The sequence below is a fragment of the Crocodylus siamensis genome, chromosome 8 (assembly GCF_052110815.1).
Source record: "Crocodylus siamensis isolate JL-2025a chromosome 8, ASM5211081v1, whole genome shotgun sequence".
NCBI classification, from domain to species: Eukaryota; Metazoa; Chordata; order Crocodylia; family Crocodylidae; genus Crocodylus; species Crocodylus siamensis.
In genome coordinates this window covers 72,120,669-72,139,722 of record NC_143402.1, presented here as the reverse complement: position 1 = coordinate 72,139,722, position 19,054 = coordinate 72,120,669, and the positions used below count along the sequence as shown (strand labels likewise).

The window sequence follows — 19,054 nt, the reverse complement described above, 5'->3', positions numbered from 1 at the left end:
TAAGATTTACCTACTCTGCAGGGGGTTCTTTTAAGTAGATTGAATCAGCATCACCACTTATGAAGCACTTGAGACACCCTGTCATAAAGTGCTACAGAAGCACAAAGCATTATAACTGCTATTCTGACTGTGTTTTGTTCTTTATTATTGAAAGACACCTTTTTTTTTTTTTAACTATTCATTTAAATTACTGAGTACTTGCTAACACTCTTAAAAGGCACTGGCTTACCCAATGACTGACTCGATACCTAGGGACAGTAATTAGTAGGACAGATATTTAAATCAAATGACAACCCAAAGTCTTACCCCCCCACCCCCACCGAAGTATTTATGCCCAGTACCAATCACTCATTACTTTGACCGTCTGTTTCAAAATGAAGTGATGACATGTGGTTATGCTTCTGAAAGTTAAAGTATGTGTGAGAACCTCAGCATGGAGGTAATGGGATGAAGGAAGTATGCCTTGAATGTTATTTAAACACAGTTATATGAAACAACATTGGAATCAAGATGTAGGGCTGAACTGCAACTTTGGTTTGCAATCTCGGGGTCAGATTTTCTGCTGGTACAAACAGGTAAAACTCCACAGAAATCAACCCCTTCACAGCAGCAAAGAAGTTGGTCATTGGAGTTATATTAGATGCGGGGCTGCTTCTGGAAGTAATAAAGAGCAGAGGTGGGGAAAAAAAAAAAGGTCTTCTATCATCTCAGTCTAACTAGCAGAGTGCAGCCTGTTCTGTTGGGAGGGAGTGGGGGGATGGCTTGTGATCACAAGCCCCAGTTGCAGGGGGCACCCTTGGAGCACCTGAGCAAGACAGGATGTGTTTTAGGAGCTTCTCATTTTAGAAGAGCCCAATAAAAGAGAGCTCAGAGCTCATCATAGAGATCAGAGCCCAATAAAAGTTTATTTTTATTAAATATAACTATGGTCCTTTTGCTTACCGGTCAAATGGGTCAGGCCCCCACAGGACTAGGTGCTGTACTGTGCACTGTGAATTGTTTTGCCCACACAGCGCAGGCACCAAATCATCCTGGTCCCTGCTGATAAAGAACATTTTATCAATGACCGTGAGTAACAACTTGGCACAATCTTTGCTGCCAACAGCCTGGTCTGGCTCTATGGTGTATTCAGAGCTCTCTGTCCTTGCACACTGCTTTGTGTGCAACCTTTCACAGCATGCGATGAGACAAGCTTCATCTACATAAATCTACTTTAGTTAGTCTGTAAGGTGCAGATCTATCCTGCCTTCTACCCGACTTCAGACTAACATGGCTAACTGCACCTCTTTGCCTTCTAGTGGCTCGTGTTTTTCCCCTATCCTGTACTTCCACGTGGGGTAAAGCCTGAAACACCTACTCTTCCAGCTGTAAGCAGGCCTAACGTTTCTCCTTGCCTCCTCCCCTCCGACACGAATTTCTGGTGTGGGCCTGATCCAAAGCTTCTGCAAGTGAATGGGAGTCTTTCCATTCTCGGTAGGCTTTGGATGGTGTCCGTGTGATACGCGAAGAGATGGATACGTATGAAAAAACCACCACTAACAACATGGGGAATTACAAATGTAAATGCCTCTGAGAAACTGTTTTCCCTAAGATCAGAACAAAGATACTTTTCTTGGCCTCTACATACTGCCCAAATGTTATGGGATTTTAATAGTCCGGGGCTTTATGGAAATACTAGTTTAATAAGGAGCACAGATTATGTGCCAAGTGCTTACCTTCATCTCAAGGACTTCTAAACTTTCATATTAGACTCAAATAGCTTTATTGGAAGCCTTAGAGTATATCCATGTGGAGGCTGAAATACTGAAAAAGGAGAAAGCTGGGCAAACATGGAGTGCGCGAATTTTACCAGTAGGAATGTGACCTATAAAACTAAGCTTCAAGAACTGTATAAGAAAAATTAAAAGTCAAATGCCTGCACAGCACCTGGGGGTCTCTCTCCACTTCTGTTAATTTGTCCAAAGCCTAAGAATGTTTGCACTAAAACGATCCAGGGATTATGGCTCTCGTTAATATGCATTTAGTTTTCTAGGGCATCTTCTGGAGTTTAAGAGTCTGTAAGCCATACTTCATGTTGGAAATGATAAAATAATGGGACTCATTTTGAGGTGTCCTTAGGGAAGTTGAGCATGTCCAGATACTATCTTTTTCCACGACCTTTTACAGAGTGACCAGATATGGACCCGAATCAGCACCCTAGATCCAAATTGCTCAAGTTTTCTCCGATCTAGACGCAGATCTAAATTTCTAAGTGTCCAAATATAAAAGAATTGATCCTCACGCCCTGGAATTTTACAGGCAGACCTGAAAAAAAGACAGGCTTGGAACTAATTTTTATGGATTCATCTCTAATAGTACTGACAATACCTGTATACAGTCTGTGCAGAGGGGCAGAACAAGGCCTGTGCTCCATTTAAATCCCATTAAACCTTTGATGTATTATTCATTGACCCGTCAGGCCAGCTCAGGCAAACCTAGATAATTCCCTTGGCTCTTGATGTAAAATGGCAATCATTCTTCTAGGTTCGGAGAATAATACTGTCAGATATTTGTGTTCCTTTAAATCTAAGGGTTTGAAATAAATATGAAGGACTGCAGTTACATTGGGGTATGCCAGTGTTTGGAGTTGGTGCTGACTGTATGTAGCAGAAATTGCTAGATTTAATTTCTCTAGAACTGGGGACAAACTCAAAAGTATGTCTGGTATCTTCATTCGCTAGACCATTCAGTGTCTTTAGGTGTCTACAAACCAAATCTGCAGAAAGTGCATGTTGGGAAGTGGAAATATTTACAGGGAAGAAGAGAAAACACATCTTTTGTTATCTTTTTCAAGTGACCTTAACCAGAGATGGAGAGGAGAGATATCTCAGAGAGCATCTGCTAGCTTTATAGGCAAAATCATTTGTGCCTGAAATTCTGCATGCCTCAACATTTGTGGGAGTAATTAGGAAAATGTCAATGCCTAATTACCTATTTGAAGTCACAGACCATTATGTTAGATGATGAATGTCTGTCGCATGTGCCTGAAAATGATAATTTCGGCAAAACTGCAGATGCAAACAATTTTGCGCTCGCCACCAGGGACCAGTGTTTAAGGCTGGATCCTCATCTGAAGTCAGTGTGCATTCCAGATGAGGATCTGAATTTTAAAGGTTGTTTCGAAAATACAGCGCTATATTCAAAATGCTCTCTATGCCACTTGTGGGCAGTGAGGGGCAGTGCAATAACCTGATACAAACTCCTACAGTGTGCTACTGAATATTTCAGAGAGGGGAGAATTCGATTGGTCATCCGAACCCGTTTTTTGTCCTGTGGCGTTGTGCAAATCCCCGTGTCCTACAGATTGTGCGTTCAGTGCCCAAGGCTTGCCTTCTTCGTCCAGCAGCGTGGTCTTGTAAGGTTCAACGCATATCCTGCGGATGTTCTGCCTCGATTCCTCATACTTGCCTTTCCCGTCTTCTGGAAGGCTTGTCGTATGAAGTAAGAAAGTGCTCCGAGGCCCATCAGCGGGAAATTGTTGCTCGCTGGAGGTAGGCTCTTGGGATAATTCGGTCGCTCTCATGAGATGCTGTGTGTACACCCCCTCGGAGAGCGACGCGGGCTGAGTCTCGCTGTGCACGCGCAGCCAGCGATGGTGCCGGCTGAAGTAGTTATAGTGCTGATGCTTCCCCAGCTTTTTTTTCCCCAAGAAGCTCAGAGCCTGCCTGGAACTGGAAGTCTTCTCTGTGCTTTTTGACGTCAGCCCTGCTATCGTCAGACTGTTTATGTACGCCGTGCAATATTCAGCATTAGCATCCAAGGCACTGCTCGCTTTCGGATCCTCCTTCAACGTCAGACAAGGCTTCATGTCATGTACTTGGAGAACATCAGGTGCACTACCACCCAGGCCACCGCCTACCTGCTGGGATATATCATGCGGGGAGGAATAAACTAAGTCTAGTTCTCTGGGGCTCAAGGCGTCGCTGGAATCGTAGTCGCTGTCAGTTGGAAGAAACACTTCAGAGCAGCCTTCTTCATCCGAGCAGGGCTGGGAATCTGAAAACAGAACAGATTAGCCACTAACCGGACATGCACTTAGACGGGCTGCTTAAATGCCATTAGTGTATATTCTTCTTAGCTTGGAAGCAAAATGAATATTGGCCAAGCTTCTGGCAATATCTGTGTATTTCCTTTGTGGAATTTTCCACCCAGCCAGATGACAGTAGCACAGACAATAGCGGTGGTGGATTTACGGCTGGTAGAGGACAGTAAGAACTAGGAAGGGCAGGCAGCATTTATGTGGTGAAAGGAGGACAGCACAAGAGAAGCACTGGGGATGAGATGAAATTTTAAAATGACTCGTTTTCTTTCATTTGATTTTCACTAAATATCATGGGGATTGACATTTTAGACACAGAGAATCCTGTTCCCTTTTTAGAAATCAATGGAGTCATTCTGGTTTTACACCTACTTAACCGAGAGCAGGAGATGGCCTTGTATATTTTTAATGGGAGTGGCAAAAAAAAGAAAAAGTTTAATAGCAGGATGAACAAACTGCTTTTGTCTTCCTAGGTTTTAGAAGGCATGGCCAAATCCAAAATGGACAAATTGCACCCATGGGTGAATGTGCTAATCAAAGTTCAGCCCAGCTATAGCACCAAAGTCATTGCAATTCTCCAACCATGGCAAAATACGGGCCAAATGCTACAGCTGATGTGGCATATGTGCCATGGCAAGTTTGATTCTCTAATGTCCTTCACTATAGGTAGTCAGTTGTATCAGATCAAAGTACATACAAATTGGGTATAAAATAACACCCATTACTCACTTTGCATTTGTGTAAGCTACCACACGCCATGGGGAATGACACACTAGTTCCACACAGGGGACAGAATATATTCTGAATTGCATCGTGTTAATGCCAAGTATCGCTACAGAAGTCAACAGGGCTATTCTGCATTTACATCACGTTATGAATAGCAGAAATTGGCCCAGAGGCCCGGGGGGGTCGGGGGGGAGCGTGGAATCATCATTGTATAATGGATTAAACTGACATATGCTTGTACAAAAGCCACAGTTTCCACTCAACTTCTTTGGGTTTTCTTTTTCTTTTAATCTAATAACAGCAGATTTACGTGGTTTCCTTGGCTGTAGGAAAATGCCACTGAGGAGTTGAAATAAGTTATTATGACTGAAATGGTCATGGCAGTTGTTCAATGCAGCGTCTGTAGCTTTTGTTTCTACCATGTCATTAACTCATTGCTAATGACAACTCAGCAGAATGATGGTTTACTTTTTTCCCCCCAAAGTCCTTATCCTATTTAAAAAAATAAAAATAATAAAATCAGGTGCTGCTGTTTAATTTGCTTCCATTCTCCGTGCTGCAATCCTTTTCTTTCATCCGTTTAATTTTCCAGCTCTTCAGAGCAGCAATAACAGACAATAAAACGTGTTTAACGTTTCGCTTATTTGCTTAACTTTGTGTTCTGAAGGGTCCGTCTAGGACACGGGAGACAACGAGCTAGCCGAATGAATTAAACCAAAGTGGACCCAATGGCTCAGCTGTTCCAGCAAACCAAAACTGAATGATCACAGGAAAGAATGAGTGCAAAAACAGAGAGCTGCCCAAAGGTGGAAGGAAAGGATGGCCAGGGGTCACCACGAAACACTTGGCTCTGGTCTTCTGAAATATTCTTTGGTGTCTCTAGGGAACACTGCGCTCTCACACAGAAGATACATTTTCAGCAAGCTCTTCCTCAATACTTTTATTTCTCATTTTATGGCTCAAAAGATTGAATTTCTGTGGATGAAAATCATCCTTGCGCAGGCCAGCCTAGAGACCGGATCCTCAAAACAGAGATTATGATACCAGAAGATACCTACAGTGCATGCTCTGTGCATAGGGATGAATATCACCTCTGACTGATTAGCATTTTACATTATACAGTCATTAATTCAGTGTACTGTCTTCACCAAAGTCATTGCCTGAGGTCACAACTAAGTGACAGAATCTAGGACATTATGCCTCCCAGTGCTGTGGTCCTTCCTACACCCACTCTGCCTCCAAAGTACAGCATGAAGTGAGCTGGCTAATGAATTCACTAATGAATACTGATCTTGGGTTTTAGGCATGGGATTCCTGGAGACAGGAGGCTGGGATATCGTGGCACAGCAGACAGCTTCAGCACGCAAGGTCAGTAACTGCAAGTCATTATGTTTGAATGGCTCCTAACTGCTCAACAACAGAACAACCACCATAGGGACATTCCCCTAACTGGCTGGCAAAACTCGTCTGAGATACATGGCTGGCCTGGTAACAATGACTATTAGGTAGTATCTTTATTGGCCCAGGTATATGGGCTCTGAGAAAAAGATCCCCCAGGAAAGGGAACATTTTAAGAGACCTGCTCTTCAGAAAGGAAAACAAGACGAGGCTGGGTCCCAAGAGCTCAGGAGCTCAATAAAAGATTGTAATCGTGGCCTGTTCTATTTCTGCAACTCAAGAGGGAAGCCTTAGCTAAACGAACATGTAGTGAAGCCTAAGATTAAAATTCTACCAACTTTGCTGTTTTGGAGCAACTTCCCCCGTGTTTTGCTACACGTATCAAACGTTAGGTACTATCTCACTGGTTGCAAGCTCTTGAAGGTGTCCTTGATGGTGTCCTCTTAGACCTGCGTGGAGCATCCCCACTCCAAGAGTGGGAGAACTGCAAAACTCTACATCAAGCCAGATGGGACATGGGTCCTACCAACCGAGGAGATGTGTTTAGAGCAACGAGTGATGAGTTTGAAGAAAGGGCAAGCTCTGAATAAAACAGCCACCCCAAGCCCCGGCAGATAACATCCATGTGCCCAACAACTAGCTACTCCAGCTGGAGTGCTGAATGGTGCTGAAGGACCTTAAGCACCAAGATCATATTGGATTTTTTAGGTTCATTTGAAAATCCCAATGTATATGTTAATTTTGCCTTGTCTGGTTGACTTCTTGTGAGCAGAACAAACGAGGGATAGAGATCTCTGTTGCCCACTGGGAATACATCCACTGACTTCAATGGGCACCAGCCTGGACCCAAAGTGAGAGGCATGACAGCAGAGATCATTTTGAAGCTGTTGGAGTGGGAAAGGCATTTTGGGGGGTGGGGGTGGGTGGGAGGGAAGTGGCCTGACAAAGCAGTATGGTGGGAATGGGGGAAGGAGAGGAACGGGTGCCACTGGCACAGAGATGGAAGAGAGTGATTCTGCAGTGAAAGTTTCTACAGCTGTCATTGCCATAATTTGAGATTATGCAATTTGACAGGCCACTGCTGAAGGTAGGATTGGAGTCTACTGTCATCTGATACCTCCATGCTTCCTTTAAGCTTATTTTATTCAATGTTTGGCTTAAATTAAAGAAAGAAAAAAACCACTTACAACCAGAAGAATTACCAAAACACCTCAATCAGCCTGGAGATAATATCACTGACTAGCTCCCAGTGTAAAATGTGGAGTTCAGTGGGTTATCCTGATTTTCTACTTTGTTTCCCTGGGCAAACTGAAACAACAGGGGGAAAAAAAATATCACTTACCACTCAAAGCTTTTCTCCTCTGGCTCTTAAGTTCTGGTGATGGTGGTGGTGATGGAAGACAATCTAGATGGGACGATGTTGAACTTATCTTCTTCTGAATCTGTTCTTCTGAAAGGTCCACAAGTTTCATTATGGGAAATCCAGCTGCTGGCTGCTTGTACCTGGCATACTGCAGCGCTTCAGTGATCCATCGCATTTCACGCCAGATCTCATCAATTTGCTTCAGAGAAAAAAGATTAAAAAAAAAGGGAGAGAGTGTGGAAATGCTGCAAATCACCCCATATTGAAGGTAATAGTTTTGGCTTCCTTTGAAAGCCTACTGAAATGGGTTTTTTTATATATTTATTTTTAAGCCAAAGCTTTGGGAGGCATAGAGTTGCTGCCTGTACAAATCTGCTATAAAACTACTACAACTGATGGAGCATAGATAAAAAACAGGGAAGTCCAGCTCCAGCCCAACCTTCAAAGTATATCCCTCTAGCCAACATTCAAGGTCTGGCCTTTCCTTAGGGTCAGATTTATTTCTAACCCAGGATGCCTGTTCATTACTTGAGGCAGCTCGAGGGGTTTTAAAAGTTGGTTTTATTCTGCAGTGAAATAAAACCAAGACTTTTTGAACATTTTGGTCACGGGGTTATGTCACAGTGCTTAATCTGATTTTTCAAGCAGAACCTGAGCTGTTCAATTGAGGAAGTAACTCTGCACGTTTGTGCTGAGGGTTAGGGCACCCGCCTGGCCTGTCGGAGACAGAGACTCAAGTTTCTATTCAGAGCAGAGATTTCATCCCAGCTTGCTCTGAATCAGATAGAACAAGCACTTGAAAGTAAGACTCCCACATCCCTGCCCACCGCAGTAAGTGCCAGTCACTCTGTCCCCCTTTGGCATTTCTATGCCAACTGAAATCAGTGGGTGTTGTATAGGTGCACTCAAAGGGGTCCCTTTAAAGTGACACTTCCCAAAAGCTGTGAGCTTTCTCCCTGGATCTCGGATACACTCTGCTTACATTTCTTTTATAAGTTTATACCAAATGTCCATTGCAGTCAATGGAAAGACTCCTTCTAATTTCAAAGGGCTCGGGGGATCGGGTCTATAATTGGTAATGTTCCCCAACATAGTGGGTAAAGTGTCTGAAGCAATATGTTTGCACTTTAAATCCCTGCTTTACAAAGAATGGCCTTGATTCAGCTCCCGGTTGCCCCAGTGGTCTATTGAAATAGATGAAGTTAAGTGGTGCAAAATGAGACAATTAGGCTTGCTGTTTTATGAAATTATGGTCCAGAGCCACACAAAGAGCAACACGCTAGAGAATTAATTCCTCTATGCATCCACAGAGAAGGAGTAACACAGACAACAGGCTTTTAAGCTTCTCCATTTGCTGGGCTAAGGGATCTCAGCATTGACCTGAAAGGCCCAGCTCTAGGAGTGACTAAGAAGCAGTTCAGTTTTTCTTCCCCCATTTAACCCTGGCCCTTTCAGCCGAGACGGCTGACCAGGGGTTAACCAGCACGGTGGCAGTATTCTGGGAGCTGGACCAAGTCCGCTAGCATATTTCCCCAGGAGCACGAAGCAGATATTAGACCTTATTTATTCATTGTTTTGGTTGCACTGAAAGACAAAACACCCATCTCAAACTCTAGTATACCAGTTCATTATTCATAAAGGGAAAGCTGTAAAACTGCACTGGATCAATAACCCTAAATCCCTCGCTTTATCTTCCCGTAAGCATTTTTAGTCTGCACCCATTTCATTAAGGCTAATGGGAATCGGGTCTGTACTGAGCCCTAGTTCCACACACGACGCCTTGGCCTGTGGCAGCATGTCTAAACTGAGGCAGGATGACTTTAAGTGTCTGTCAAAGAAAGACATGGGCCTTACTGTGGATCATGAGAGTCTTCTGATAGTAGTATTCAAGGGTTATCTTTAATCAGTTCAACAGTTTTGAAGACTAAATGGCATTGCAGCTGGTTCAAGGGATGTAACGGTGGGTGCAATACCCCCAGATGCAGTACCCTTCTCTCAGATCCCTCTGGAAAACCACATCGCTGCATCCTTTTAGTATAGGCTCCTGTTCACAAGGCAAGACTGAGCACTAAAGAATACCTTTAAAAATACTTATATCAATTACCCTCAAGTCAAAGTAGTCAGATGCAGCAGTAAGGTTAAGGACAATGGCAGGAGAAGGGTTCAAGTGTAAAGGGTCTAAAGTAAAATAACTTGCATTGAACTGGCAGTTGGTGACCATGCAGAAGTGAGCAGTAGCCATGTGTGCTGGGTGTGGGAAAGAGAGGTGCAGTGCAGGAATCAAGTTAGTTGGAGGCTGCACTTTATAGCGCCTGTCATCCACCACATTCACAGAGCCCATTTTACACTCATTTTGTCTTGGTGCAAGTGACTGCAGAAGAGGGAGGACAAATGACCCATCAGATCCTTTATCACACTCGTAGAATTTGACACACAGACTCCCTCCACGACGGCTGCAGTCTCTTACCCTAATCAGGATTCACAAGGGCAGGATGAAATATGCACAGTGAAAAATCACAGGGGCAATACTACAACTCATCTCCAAACTGCATGCGGAAGGATTCATTTCTTTATTAAAAAGCATATTCTATTGCTTTTCTCTCTGATGCCATTGTAAGGCATCTCCCAGGATAACAGACCAGGCATATTTAATGAACTGGGCTTCTTTTTCAGCTTCAGAGTATTTGAAGTTTTTCACTGTATACATGATAACTCAGCTGCAATTTCAGCATCGGCACTTGAGTACGTGTTTGCCTTTTCATTCTGCCTAATGTGCGGGTTAGGACTCCAAGTACCTTATCTACTATTTTATTTTTACTCTTGCTTGCCCTCCAACTGCTTTGCAGAACAGCACTTATATAGGCTCCTTTGCTATTTACAACGTTTGGTTTGTGTAGTGACTTCAACACTGTTTTAGATCTGGGATCACACAAACGCTTTTGCGGTTTTGTGGTTGCCACTGAAGGCTGTGCCGTGTGGCGGGCTGAGAGGTTTTTTTGCCAATAGGTAGAATACAGATGGTTTTCATTTGAGAGGAAACCTGACAAGGCTAATACACTGTCACAATCATTCAGTACAAAACCCTGAGGTTTGAAATACTCTCCTGTGTTTTCCTCCGAATTCAATTAGGAATCGAAACACCCCAAAGGTGTAATAGCTATGCCTATAATGCCCGTGCAATTAATATACATCTGTTTTTTTTCTTGCATGAAGGGTGAAAGTCACCCAGAAGCCCTCAGGCACTAGGATTAATACGTCTGATGGAGTGTGGGGTTGAGGGGGAACAACTGAGGCAGAAGCTCAGTAGGACGTGCTGCCATGCAAGGCCCCATAGCAACTCCAAAGGAGTCAATGCAAAGGGGGATCTGGGTATAGGGCAAGGGACAGGAGAAACAGTCAACAGGTACGCACATATATGTGCCTGCAACAAAAGCCCTTCACAGGAGGACAAACAGTAATCTCAGCCCCTCTTTTAATTAGCGTCGGCCCCAAAAGAAGATCATAACGGCTGTATAGATTATTTGTGCCCTAGGTGGATTCAGTGCAAAACCAACATTGTGCTGAGGTCGCACCTGATACAATTAATGACCAAATGGTTTGCAAGAGCCAAGCCTGACATAAAAGAGCCCCCCAGATGGCTGACCTGCCCCTGCTTGCTTCTTTGGGATGTCACTGGAGAAGACTGTATCCAGATCATTTTCATTGCCAATAATCTCTAGATACAGCATATGCTCTTGCCAGAACTTTTCATTTTCTTTTTGTCTTTGCAACCTGGCAGTGAAAAAAAGAAAAAGCGTCCTCTGCAAGAGAGAGAAGCCACGATCCAAATTCAGGCTTGCTGCCCACGTGGAAGAGAGGACTTGTAGAACCAGAACATTTTAGTGCAACTGTCACTTGATTTTTATCCACATTTTTCTTGCTTTCTTTTTTTTCCTCTCCCTGTTTTTGGTGTGTTTTTTTTTTTGTAAAAGCAACAAACCAAAGGAATCATGTTGTGGGGCTGGATTTCATAAAAACAAAATTGTACTTCTGACACAAGTGGTCTTTTAATAATGTTGTGAATAATTGTCCATTGAGTTTCCATACAGCTCCATGCCACTTTTGAGAAACATCTTAAAAAGTCTCCTTGAACTAGACAGAAACAGACTGTTACCTGTATATAGTCTAACACTTGCTGGTGTCTTTGTTTGGCTGCAGCGACTTCACTGTCTGAAATTGCTTCCCTTAGGGACTGCTGGGTTTTCAGAGAGTCCAGCTCTATGACAGCAGAAAGGCGGCAATACAGACTAATAAATTTCTCCTTGTAACAGCAAAAATGAACTGTGAAAAGGGCAGAGCAAAAAAGAAATAGTGTTATAGTCTGGTCCTGAAATGCTGAAGTCTTTCTTTCTCAACACCAGTTCTAATTAACCGTACGTATTAAAACCCTTGATAGAATATGTTCAGGCAGAAATAAATGACAAGGGCTGGATTCCCTTTTTTCATACTCTGGTATAACCGCACTGACATCCCATATAGTCCTACAAACGGCCAGATCCCCCTGTTTAGGGATCTACCTCTGCCGGCTGTCTCCAGACTCTGCATTTCCCTGGCAAGCATGGTGTGCTTGCTTTCCCTGGCATGCATGTTGGGCTTGCTTTCACGACAAAGTTAATTTGAGCCGCACCTCAAGTTGTTGGTCCCGTCCACAGACCAACATCCTCAACTCAAGGTGGCCGGCCCAAGAGCGGAGAGGCCGAATCAACACCTCGACAGGTGTTAATGAGACAAGCTCCCCCCATTGAGAGAGAGTTCACGAGCGGCTCAGGAGTTGTGCCACGGAGAGGTGACACCAGCCCAGCCGTGGCAGCGAGGGTGTTTTCCTGCAGTGTGGCCACCCTCACTTCCGCTGGGCTATGCAAGGGCCCTAATTCACGTGCAGTAAAGACAGCTGAGAAAACGTCAGTCTGAGTGGCAGCTGGCTTGCTAGTGCTGGTACCTCTCTGTGCTTTAGTCTGGGTTATTAACTATGTACCAAGGTAGCTTAGCACATCTAGGGGCCTTTGCGCCCAGGTTTCAATCCAAAACATGGACATAGAAATAAGAGAGGGCATCTCTCTCTCTTGTGCATGTAACATGATAGACAAAATAGAAATTAAGCCATAAAAACTTTGCAATCCCAACAAAGACCGAATCTGAGTGAAGGGACCCCGAAGACGTGAGAGCAGAAAGAGAAACTTATCCTCAGCTTTCCGCTCTTACGCCTTGGTCATGCAGAGATCTAGTCTGAACAGTGTGTGGTCTTCCAGTAGATATGCCATACGTGCTGCACTCTTGAGTGAATTACAGCCGCGGTTTCAGCTTCAGTGCTGGAGTTTCTAGCCTTTGTGGTTTTAAGTCAGACCCTTTAATGTTACTTTAACAAATGTTGCTTCAACATAGTCTTTTGTGGTTAGGCAATTATGCATTTGGTAGCCGCCAGCTAATGGGGAATGGAAGCTTCTAATATTTTAGATGTGAATCACAGCCATTTTATAGAACATTGGGGATACAGAAGTAATAAATCAGATAGAAAATGTCACCTGTGCATGGCCATAGTACTGCTTATTTTATTCAAAATGTGGAGCTCAGCTCTCAGTGCTGTTCCTTCTGCCTCACTCCCCCTCCCAGAAGCCCAACTGTTCAGAGCGGGGTGGGCACAGGCTGCCAGATTAGATATTGCCCTTGTCCTACTGCCTGCAGCAAACTGCACTGTCTACATTTCCCCATCCATTCCCATGGCCTTTTTCATCCTCATCCATGGATGCCCTGCTAGATTTTCTCCTGCCTTAGGCCACAGTACAATTTAAGAAGCATCTGAAACCTGTGGCTGAATTCTTCATTCCTGCATCACAAGTGGCATTAACTGCCATCTCAGGACTTCAGACGGTTGGACTCTTACCCATTGCCTCCTGTTAGTTTCATGCTAGGCTCTCCTTTGGACACAACTGGATTGAAAAACATGATCCTGATTCACATTTACTACATGCTTTTAATGAATGCAGAAACTGGGCCGTAGCTCACCACCATTTTCTAGCATGCAACTAAGTGCGCTCTTAAATCTCTACCTTTGAGATTGCCAACATGCAAATCTACGTGACCTTCCGAAACGCAGGAGAGCTGACCAAGTGCAGGACACCTGTGGTCCAGTGAGCACTGGGCCGTGAGCTGCGCTGCACATTTCCGACGGCAAATAAATGCCATTTGTAGAGATGTGTCCTCATGGTGTGAGTCACGTAAATCAGGCCAGCAATCTGTGACAGGTTAATGGGGAGAAGGAGGTCTGCAGACTGCAGCCTGGTTTTGGTGCTTCACGCAAGGGGGGAAAAAGCACCCTTAAAAGCAAGGAATATATTTAAAACTATCCTGATCTGCGGTGTACAGTGTCGGGTACAAGATGTTCCGTCTTTTGCAATCAGGCTTCTCACCCGGGCCCCTGGCAGGTTTGGGAATGGGGGTCTTTGCCTCGGCAACTGCATAGAGCCACATCCCAGCTACCAGGTAAGGATGTACACCTTGCTGGGGTCGTTTGACCCCAGTGCTCTTTCCTGCCATGGCAGGGGGTCGGACTAGATGATCTGCTCAGGTCTCTTCCGACCCTAGAAACTATGAAACTATAAGGTCTGTTCTCACCACCAAACTTTTCATCGTTGAACACAGGGCACCATCTCCCCATCCCAGCGAATGGTTGTTTCTCTCCACAGCCCCCCAGACTCTCCTCCTCAGCAAACGCAGCTAAAGCACAGCTTAGACGAGCACCTGGCCGGGGTCGTCTGACCCCAGCGCTCTTTCCTGCCCAGGCCAGGGGGTCAGACTCGGTGATCTGCTCCGACCCTACAAATCTATGAAATCTGCCTAAGGGGAGAAAGAGGGAACAAACAGGGCCCCTGCCTCCCTGGCTGTGAACACTACGTCAGGCTCAGCAGCTTCCCCTCTTCTCCTGTCCCAGCCCTATGAAAATCACTGGGAGCTCCTCCTGGTCCCTCCTAGATCCTTCTCTTGGGGCAAAGCGGGGACAGAGACCTCAGGGGCTGTGCAAGCACATCTACCTCTTCACTTCCCCATTAGCCAGGCGGGAGCCCGTGCCACCCCAGCCAGCAGCGGGGCAGGAAAGCTGGACCGGTTGCCACGCAGTTACAGTTGAGTCACAGTCCAGTGCCTTCAGTATACAGTGATATTAGTCTCATAGCAATAAGAAGTTTATTGCATTTTGGGCCTGCCACTTCTGCAGGATGAAAAGCAAACAGCTGCCTGTAACGTGTGAAATTTAGCCCAGTACTTCCGCAAAGCTCCCACGAAGTGGGACCGTCTATAAGTAAAAAGCTGCAATACTTCTTCAGCATAAAACCACCAGCTCTTTGCCTCGACCTATTTCTTTTCCAAGAGGATGCAAATCCTACTTCAGAATAAAGACTTTTTTTTTTTTTTTTTAACACATCTGTTTTCATCAGGTCAGTCCTGGCATCGAATGGCCATATTCTCCTTTTAAAGAACAGCGTCCTGCATAACACGTGAAGGCATGTGTTTGATAACTGCACTCCTTGCTCTGCGCTCTGCATGGCAATAATGGTGGCTACAGCCGAAATGCCAGCTGCTTTGCTGCCTCTGTAACTTGTACACAGTCCTAGGGAGCGTTGCTGCCAAAGCGATCATGTGATTTATTGACTCTCCACTGGGACAAGAGGGAAAACAGATACAACTTTGTGATTTTATTATACGGAGGCTGGGTTAATATTTCTAGGTAAAGCAAGCTACTATACCGAGTTCAAACATCTGAAGAGGGAGGTTAAGAAATCCTGAGTGTGGGGTGTAAGGATTATTCTGTCCTGGGGCAGTGCAGACGTCGTCTGAGGCGGGGAGCAGGAGAAGAAAGGAGACATTGTGACCCAGCTCCAACACCTCCTGTGTATACAGACGGAAGTGCTTAGCCTACAGAGGGACACGCGCAGGGAAAGGAACGGGAGAGAATTACAACATGGCACTTATACAAACAACACTCCCAATGATATAAAACATTAAAGAAAATTTGCACGACATCAAGCTCCGAATTTTTATAAAACATAAATATTAGGGGGCTTAAATGCGGGTTAATGTCACTACATAAAATACAGATTTAAAGCTGCAATGTTCCACATTAAAAAACCCAACGCGCACACATAAACAACCCCCCCCACCCCGAAAACAACATTTATGTTTCTTATTAGGCAGAAAATGATCACATGCCATGCGCTTTTCAAGATTATGATTGTATAATTATGTGAAAACATGAAAATGGATTCAATTAAAAACCTTTAAGATTCAATTTAGAGTCGGTTAAGAGAAGTATGCAGCTTTCCCCCAACAGGGCACTGAAAAGATTTAACAAGTGCTGCAGCCAGAGAAAAGGCACATGCAGTGGGTGGCTACAGGCTTTTCTGCAACCATGATGTAAAGCGCTGTCTTTGCTCTGCAACTGTCTGGACCGTGACTTGGCCTCCGAGGTACCGCTGCAATCGAAGTACGGGCTGCAAATAATGTTTCCCAAGTAGATGGGGTGAATCTAAAATCAAGGTCCCTAATTCAGAAATAAGGTCCTGACTGAGCAAAACATGAAGCTGCATGTTTAATTTCCAAAGATGTGCTTTGCATGTCATGGGCTGGTGGTGGACTTAAGCCTGGCATGGCTGAGTGGAGGCACTCGGGACAAACTGCATGCTGACTTACACCATCTGTGTACGTCACTGATTTCAGCAGGACCCCACAGTTTGTAACTAAAGTGACTTGGCGTGAAGGCTGCTAATCTAACCCTGAGCAAGCATGCATTAGCATGGAGCCCTGCATTGAATGCCCCTGAAATCAGTGTGTCTGGCAACGTGTCAGCATACACACAGTGTCTTGCATGGCTCTTACTTGGATTCTGCCTGGGCACAGCAAGACTGCACTGGTAGGTTTTACATCTGAGCCAGGCCTAAGCACAGCTTTTCAAAATGAAGCAAGTTTCACTGAAAACGGGGAATGTGGTTCTCATTTGCCCAGGGGCCACGTTACACTTCTCGAGCAGTGCGAACAGGACTTGCAAGGAGTGCAAAGCTGATTCACCTCTTCTTCTGGCCCTCTCAAAACTGAAAGAGCAGCCGAAGGGTATGGACATCTCATCCAAGTGAGTTATCAGACTGCTGGGACTTACCCTGGAAGGTGGCGGCTATGCGCGCATGAGGCTACCCGGTGCTAAGTGAGCAGCTTCCCCTGCAATGGATCGCTTCCCATGGGCTAAGTGAGGCACACAAATAATTACTGAGCATCTGCTGCTCGGCAGCAAGTTCTCAGCCTCTCTGAACTCACTTAAATTTGATTGTTTGCTCATAACCTCGGAGGGCCTTCCCGCGACATCTTGGCCCCATGCAAGTCAACAGGAATTTTGCCGTTGACTCCAGTGGAGCTGGGATTTCAGACACTGCGGGGAAGCTGGAACCTGCTCCCACCTACCATGTCCTTGGTCAGGTGACGGAGGACTGTAGTCTTCAGGACTTTCAGTCTGGAAGACTGGAGCTACATTTTCAGAAGCACTAACTTTGCACAGGGTGGGAGAGGATTAATAGTTTCACGCTGGAGTGGGTGTTTTCAACAGGCCACCATATCTGCACTTCCAGGACTGGCAGGTGCCAGGGTTTGCAGGAAGATGCAAATACCTACTGGTCTTGGCTGGGGAAAAGTGCTTCCAAACTACCTGATGTGCATGAAAAAGAGTTTCTATACATGTAAGTCTGGTTGCCTATTGAATAGCTGCCTGTGTGAACAGTTTTATTCCTATACCTGCATAAATCTGGAAAAAGAGTCTCTTTCCTGAAGAAGCTTTTCCCATCATACAAAGTTGCCTTAACTAAACTTCTCTTGCTTTTCTTTTGCAACAATAACAGTTAATCCCTTATAGAAATATATAGGTTTTTAGCTTTTGTACAATTTCCCAAACAGCAGCTTTTTTTTAAAAAAAAGTGATAAATACCACCAAGCATAATACCTGGTGTAGAGGTAGATTGATCTGTTTAAGGAGTGCTTTCACTGCCATCTGGAGCTCATAGAAGAACAATTGAGTAGGGCAGTCTGATGCATGATCCATACTTTCCACAGATTCTGAGCCAGAAAAGGTTTGGATCCATTCCCACTCATCTCTGTATGTTGAGTCAAGTTAAAATTAGAAATAAAACAAAAGTTCAGTGCGCAAGGAAGAATTTTACTGTATGTGCATTTGGGATCTGTTGACGGTTTTCTGTTGACCTTCATATAGTAAAATGTTCTAAAATTATCCAGTCCTGGTTGTTTGTAGTAAAACATCCAATTTTGAAAAGCATCCTATTTAATTTCTCTAACACATGTACATCAAGTTGAACACTCTTGCTAGCATCTGAGAATCACCACATTTCCCTTTGAAATCTTTCAGTAAGCCTTTTTTCTCCCCACAAACATGCACTCCAGTCTGCACCTTCTACTGCCTTGTTAAAAGCAGATACTAGCTGGACTGTAGTGGTATACAACGATGACTTCAATTTTCTCTCTGCCTCCTTTCCTCCCCCTCTCTGGTTAGATTTCAACCCTAGATCCGATAAACACAGGAATTTTCAAACCCAGTGTCTAGTTTTCCATCTCTGACAGCAGCCAGATGCTTCAGAGGAAGGTGCACAAAATTGCACAATAGGAGGGATAATAGATGTGAGGATAACCTACCCCCACATAAAGGGCTGGTCCTAATCCTTAGTAGTTTGAGGTTGCTTTAAACCCTGAAGCATGAGGTTTTATATTGCTTCCAAAATTATTGTTAGCCTTTACTACTATGCTCTGGATATTTCTGTTATCCACATAAATATCCAGCTGCCCTCTGAACTGCACCATATTTTCAGCTGGTTGATGGACTCACATGCAATTAAGAAAAGAAAAGAAAATACACTGCCCCATGCATGAGATCTTGGCAGTCTCAACCAGAAAAAGCAAAACCCCATACCATCCCAAAGCATGGCAGTTCCAGAGCAGACAGCATTGGTTTGAGCATGAGCTTGCAGTCTTCACGTAGCTGATATATTTTTTTTAGGGACAGGAAGAGGCTAGATACAATGAAGGAATCACTGTGCAGAGGGTTCAGTCTCCTGTAAGCCTGCATAACACATGCACAGGCCCTGATCCAGTGCCGCTGGCAAGTCAGTAGCATAACTGTCGCTGAACTCACTGGGTGCTGGACTACATCTGTGGGCATGGATAGCTTAGTTGCTCTGGAGAACCCCTGCACTGAATGCAGACTCGCTAGATCATGGTGTTAGGGCTTGAGGGATATCCTTTGGAAGTGGGTGAGATTTCTGACCTGTGTGGGCTTTGGATGAAGCCCCAAGTGTATTGGAGGGATGGACATGAACACATGCACATTTGAAACCGGTAATGATCTCATTAGTATGCAGCTTGCGCTAAACTGTGACAATAATATACCAGTGCAGCCAACAGCAGAT

The 19,054-nt window shown here is 44.6% G+C and overlaps 1 protein-coding gene across 1 annotated transcript in view; it reads right to left on the bottom strand.

The window, feature by feature from the left end:
* Positions 1-363: 363 nt before the first annotated feature.
* ANKFN1 (ankyrin repeat and fibronectin type III domain containing 1) overlaps positions 364-19,054 on the bottom strand; it is a 95,407-nt gene continuing 76,716 nt past the window's right edge. The window contains exons 14-18 of the mRNA XM_090059687.1: positions 17,581-17,731; positions 15,344-15,512; positions 11,719-11,885; positions 7,545-7,764; positions 364-4,035 (exon numbers count right to left, since the gene is read on the bottom strand). Of these exons, the coding sequence (XP_089915813.1) occupies positions 3,242-4,035; positions 7,545-7,764; positions 11,719-11,885; positions 15,344-15,512; positions 17,581-17,731 (1,501 nt within the window). The 3' untranslated portion in view covers positions 364-3,241. The remainder of the gene's footprint in view (positions 4,036-7,544; positions 7,765-11,718; positions 11,886-15,343; positions 15,513-17,580; positions 17,732-19,054) is intronic.